This window comes from Belonocnema kinseyi, chromosome 6 (assembly GCF_010883055.1).
Source record: "Belonocnema kinseyi isolate 2016_QV_RU_SX_M_011 chromosome 6, B_treatae_v1, whole genome shotgun sequence".
Lineage (NCBI taxonomy): Eukaryota > Metazoa > Arthropoda > Insecta > Hymenoptera > Cynipidae > Belonocnema > Belonocnema kinseyi.
Window position 1 is genome coordinate 101,101,386 of NC_046662.1, and position 6,619 is coordinate 101,108,004.

General features: G+C 34.3%; 1 protein-coding gene across 3 annotated transcripts in view; it reads left to right on the forward strand.

Moving 5' to 3' along the window:
• Positions 1 to 4,802, forward strand: part of LOC117174669 (ATP-dependent RNA helicase DDX42) — a 59,096-nt gene extending 54,294 nt beyond the window's left edge. For 2 of the 3 annotated variants that reach the window (XM_033363961.1, XM_033363962.1), the window contains exon 10: positions 4,506 to 4,685. In XM_033363961.1, the coding sequence (XP_033219852.1) occupies positions 4,506 to 4,685 (180 nt within the window). Of the gene's footprint in view, positions 1 to 4,505 lie in introns of all 3 variants that reach the window. The other variant, XM_033363963.1, reaches the window with a different exon arrangement.
• The last annotated feature ends 1,817 nt before the right edge of the window (positions 4,803 to 6,619 follow it).

Here is a 6,619-nt window from a genome sequence, read left to right on the forward strand (position 1 = left end):
ATTCAACTCCGCTCGCCCAAGTTAGGATAGCATGCGTAGTCCCTTGTTTCCTATGTCCATGGAAGTTGTCTACTCGCTGCGATAGAAAATTGTTTGCAGGGTTCTACTGCACGATCGGTATTTTTCCCAATTAGAAATTGAAAAACAAACTTTTCACAATTCGAATTATTTAGGACCAGAGACACCTTTCTTCGTGCCTTCTATTTAGCATGCCAAACCTTTAATACGATATGTCATACCGTGTGGACGCACGTTGGGAAAGGAAAGTACCGATATAGCTGCCAGTTTTATTTTCTTCGAACATTTTGTTCTCAAAATTTCCACCGGAATAAAGCAGAGACGTGAAATTTATTGCTTCCTTTTTCATTCCCCTAACTTTCAGAGCGATACCTCATTTTGTTTAGACGTAAGTTGAAAAAGAAAAATTGAGGACCAGCTTTAGTCACGTGATCCTCTCGTTACATGGCCTTAACGTCCAATTTTTGTCCAAAAAAGAAATTTTTTTCTTTTCTTTATTTTTCTTTATTTTATGGTGGTTGTCCTTTGGTCATTGGATTCTTGGTTTCATTTTCAGGAATTCTACACATTAAACAGTGCCAAGTCCAATCTAGCTAATTTTATAGGAGAAGCGAAAAAACTTTCCTAATGTAACAATTTACAACCAATTGGATCAATTACATTGTTTTGTGTAGGTGAATGGAGCAGTTTAATAACCATTATATAAAGAAGTAGATGCAACTACAAGCTCATGTAATAATCGAATGGAAATGGCGATGGACTTAGCACCGTTTACCTTTCCCTGCTACTGTAATTAAAAATTACATAAATCATTAAGGAAATCATGTGAAATATATTTTTAGTATTGTACCACTTTTTTTCGGTTTGGTGATAATATCTAAAATTTTCAAATACTTGTCAAGATCCTTCAAGGATCATCAAATTTGTAAGCAGATGGGATTTCTTAGAATAATTTATTCATTTAATTTGAATTCTTAGATATGTGAATCGATTCAAAATTATCATCTTGTCAAGCTGAAACCGTTCAGTTTTAAACCATACAAACTTGGAAATTTGTTCACACTTTGACAATTCCAAATGAAAATTTTGATTATCTTAAAACGCATACAATTGGAATCTCCTTATTTCTAAAGGTTTTGCATTTTTAAATGTTTATGTTCAAATGCTTCTAAAATGAAAACATTTAATTTGAAATGTTTCAATTTATTAAATTCAAAATACACTATCGTCGCGAAGGTTGGTATATGGATACTCATTTTTTACTTTTACATTTACTTTTGAACTTATGCACTTCTTGACCTAATTTTCTCAAAACTCTTTCGGGATCGAGGAATTCATTCTCATCACAACATTTGCTCTTTGCAATAGGTATTGCTTACATTCAAATTAGTTTACGCGAATTAAGAAGTTAAAAATTGCGTGTTTATTTACTGCGGAAAAGTTGGCAAACAAAATTATATACTAATAAGTCGATTTGATAAGAATCAAATCAATCATTTCTTCGAACGTCAATGTAAATAAGAGTAAGATTTGTTTTTATAGGTCTTAACGTCTTCATTAATTAAATGAATAAAACGAAATTACTGGTAAGTTCGTTTATTAAAATTCTGAGTTTCTGACGTTTCGGCTAACGCTGCGTGCTTTTTTCAAATAATCTAAATAAATAATGTATAAATAAAGATCTTTTCTTACAAATAATTACAAACAAATTGGTTTTTCAAAAATGTAAAATAAATAAAAATTACATGTGTTTTTTATGTTGTAAAAAACCAAGAATATTAATTTTGGAGTTAAACATCTGTCAATAGTTTAATGTCAACTTTTGAAAATAATAATGACGAGTGACACCAAATTAAATTAAAATGTACAAAAACATATAATAGAAAAGCCTCATAACAATTGAACTGGCCTTTTTTTAAAGAAACTACATCTTAATTGATGGAAAAATCCTTACAATGTTTTCGGAAGACAACAAATATATAGAAAAGTAGACAAGAAACAAAGTTGGTAAATTCATGAATACAGAATAAAGGCGTCATTTTAAAGGGACCGCGAATGAGGAAAGCGCGCCAAAGTAACTGAAATTTTAAATTGGTTTTATTTATTTTATAATATTTGATATATTTTGTTGATATTCATGATTTCTGTCTGTAAGTAAATCGAAATATTGTGATATTTGTTTATAAAAATAGTTTCTATTATGTGTCTTTTATATGTATTTTTTCTCTAGCAAGAATTTTAATATTGTTAAAATCAAAATAGTGTCAACCCAGTCATTTTTCTTACTGGAAGCATTGTAGATTTTATGAATTCGTTCTCGAATAATACTATTTATCAAAGAAAGTGGATAATTATTTTGAACTAAAGTAATTTTAATTTGATCCAAATTTTCTTTCCTAAAGCTAATATAACTCAGTTTTATGCATCTATGGATTAAGCCTTTTATTAGGCCGACCTTTTGACAATATAAATTATGGGAATTAAAATTGAGATATGTACCAGACCCTGACGATTTTTTAAACTAATTGGTAATTAACTTACCTTCAGTTGTTTTTATAATTTGTAAATTAAGGTAATTTATTGAATTATTATTTTCAAGTTTAGATTTAAACTGTATGGAATTTTTAATACTGTTGAAAGTATTTATGAAATCCACAATTTTTTCAGTATGAAACATAGTTAAAATATCACCCACATACCTTTTATATAAAATAGGTTTAAAATTATAAATTGAATTATGAGGCATGCATATATAAAATGATTGTAACCAACCGATTGAGATGGGCAGTGATTTTTAACTGGTCGAGATCTCGGGTATTAAGTTATTTCGAACGTTGTTAGCACTCGGATGGGTGAATATTTGTGGTTTTCGCTTATTTGTGTTTTCATTGCGTTTTACTACTCTCGACCGGGGGAGGTTTGGCGCCATGTGTGGATGAATTTTCAGGAAAATGCGAGCGCTTCTACTAAAAATCCGGCTGCAGAAATGAAATGCATGTATGAAATCCGCAGGATTGAGTACGTCAGGCTTATATTGAGTTAGGGTATTTTGTGTAATCTTAGGATCAATATTATGTGCAAGGGGAATTTAGATACGCATAGTAAAGTTAAATTTACTATTGGGCAAAAGCTTCTAATTGAGATAACTATCGCGATCAAAACTTTTGTAAAAATGGAACATTTTTGTATTTTTCGAGAAAATCAATATAAATTTGTTTCGAAAACCTGTTTTTTTAAATTAAAAGTAAATAGCGGTGTATACCACATAAAATGATGTAAATTTACAAATTACCGTTTAATATAATTTCAAAAAAATTTCATTTTTAAACATCTTCAACGAAATGTGAAACTGGTTATTAAAGCAATGATATTAGTAGGTTGTAAAATGTAATACATACAAGTTGAACAAAAAAATGTATTGCTCATACAATTTTTGAAGAAAGCCGAATTCTTGGAATTTTTCTTTCTTGTTCTATTCTCTCAAACGTTACCACTTCCTACTTGGGCGTTAGATTATATTAGAATTTCAGAAAGTTGTCTCATTTAGAAGATTTTGTTCAATTTTTTACGTATAAAGTACACGGGAAAGCTCCAGTCTCCTGCGAGACCTCTAAATATTACCCGATTGGGCTAAAAATTGCAGCGTATCTTATCCTTTTGTAACCTCACGAAACTAGAGGGTGGGAGCTCAGCATTTTGGGAACATTATTGGCTCATGTAACGCTCAAGCAAAGTTAATAAACAGTTCAGTCCTATCTGGACATGCATAGTTTTCACAGCTGCAGTTATAGGATCGGTAAATTTTGGCCTGAGGACAACTTTTGCACGCAGTGCAATATTGACTTAGTTCATGGTTAACTTTATTGGTACAAGTTACTATTAAATTTGTTATGCCTAGACAACAATTTTTTAAGAAGCCTTAGTGTCGGGCTGAACATTTTTTCGAAAAATTCTTAATTTTTGATTCAGGAACGTGGAATTTTTCGACGATTGTAATGACACGCCACTATACTTCATATGGTGTATGTCCAGCGCCTAAATATGATAAAAATCGTTGTGTACGAATTGAGCATTAATGTAGATACTAGGTACTACAGTAAGCACTGGACTTGAACAACTTTCACTTGAGAAATGTGTTTCGCCACGTAACCCCACATGGGAGACAGCATAGAGAAATATTACGCCCCCCCCCCATGCAGGCTCAAAAGACTTTACAATTTGTGCATGGCCCCTAAGAGATACATGTACAGTATATTCGTGAACAAATTAAGATCATTTATTTGAAAATAGCTACAATATTATTAAAAAATGGTTCAAAAATTTAATCATTTCTGTAGGTGATGTTTTACATTAAAATATTTTTCAATCCTTTCAAACTATTTAAACATAATTTAGTTTAATACTATGCTATAAACCATGTTTTATAAACCTTCTTCAAGTTTAGAATTTTTTAACATTTGATTTAATTTTTATATTATAAATTTCAGTTCAGAGCCTCTTCAGATCACACATGGGAACAAACAATTACACCACCTTCGGTAATAATGCCACCACCTTCTCTAATGACACCTAAAGGTTCAGAAGATCCGCAATATGATCAAAATGCCAGTGCGACGGCCGCAGAAAAGGCTGAACGGAAAAGAGTAAGAAAGAGTCGTTGGGAGTGATTAGGCAGATGGAATATTATATTTATCATGTATAAAGATCTACGCCAAGAATATTGTGCAACTTGTCACAATGCTGACCTATTTTATATTATAATAAAATTTAATTTTAACAACGTACAAATGATGATACATATGTATAGTTATTTATTTCCTAGATATTTCTTATAATTAATCTCGCTTTCTCGTGGTTCCAATTAATGTCGCGAAGGTTTTCTTAAAAGAAGTCACACTAGAAAAAATTATTCATTTACATGGATATTTTGGGCTTCCATATATTTCTAACAAAGTTAATTAAAATAGATCAATAGGCAAAAATGATTGAATGCCTATTTAAGAATTTGATATTTTACGCTATTGTATTTATTTCATTGCTTAATCAAAACCAACAACATAAAGATACAAACAGGCCTCACAGACCGGCCCCTATATCCCCTATTGTACCCTATATACAGTTCAGGTCCCTAAAGTACTCTATTTTCAAGATTCGGTCTCTATGGTACCCTATTTGCACCCCATAATGGAACTTCAGAACAATTTATGATAAGATCGAAGCTTCCAAAAATCGGGCCTATTGAAGAAAATAGCAAAAATCAGGGAATTGCTGCAAGAAGTAACTGTAAAAAATAATCGGAGCTGCCACACAGTCACTATTTGTCACTTTTTGTTCTCAAATCACTTTTCAGCCACTTTTAAAATTAAAACATCACATTAGTCACTTTCCTTTCTAAAAATTAACTCATGTGCTTATTACTATTTAGTTCAGGTATGCCTATTCCTGAATTGGATTAAATGCTTTTGAAATATTTCAGGGTATTTTTAAAGATTTCGAATTTTTTGATCGATTCCAGCAATTTGAAGGGATTGTAAAAGATTCCTAGGACTTTTTTAAAAATTAATTTCATTAATTTGAAGGCGTATTGATATTTAAAAAGATATTAAAGATCCCGTGTGGAAAAACTCAGGGGGCTCCCGTAGGGTCTCACATGGATTGCCCTCAAGACTTGTGGAATCCATGACGGCAATTCAGGCGCGGCCCCTTATGGCAGCGACATGCTGATTCATAGGGGTCCAACATGGGCTACTCTTGTAGATCCCCCACGGTTGCCATCATGAATTCGGTTCGGTTTTGATTCCTCTAGAATCAAACCGAATGGCCTATGACAAAGCCATCGAACGCATCCTCGGGTTGCGGATAGAGGGTCCCTGTACCAAGGGTTTCTGCTGAATATGGTTACAAAAATTAATAGGCAGTCGCGGACAATTGTCCAGGGGTGGTCCCGAAGGAATTAACCCCCAAGCGGAGGTGTGAAAAACGTGCCGAAAGCTGAATGGCACCTGGGTGAGGTGTCTAGAACGGTGACTCTGGGATACCGGGCGACCTCTCAGAGTACGCAGCCTTATCCTTGCATGCGGGGCTCTACAAGGATAGACGAACCTCTTTCCCTAGCTTCTCGTGGGAACAACAATGACAACACCGAAAATAGTTGTAGTAAGTGCGGTTCAAAACAACAACGCGCAGGGCTCCCGACAATGGGTCGGCCAACAATGCCGACCAATCTAGAGCTGAGGGAGCCAATGAAAATAGATACAATGCGATGGATCGGCGGGATCTCGCGACCTTTGGGTGGACGGAGCAAGTAAATCACGACTTGCTAGAGTGCTACGATGCGAGTGTGGCCCGTGAACGGGGTTACATGGCACGGCTGCATGCTCTGTGGTGCGAGAAGCACCCGGAGCTATCGCACTTTTCGCAGCAACGTCTGCGAAACCATGCTGTACTACTCTGTAAAAGGGGCTATGTAAGCGGAACGCCTACTCTACCACAGCCAGATCAAGCCGGCAACAAAGAAAGAGAGGCGACACTAAGACCAACCGCGGGCAGGCATCCAATAGATGAAGAGTGATGCTTTACGACCCGGAGAAACATCAACACC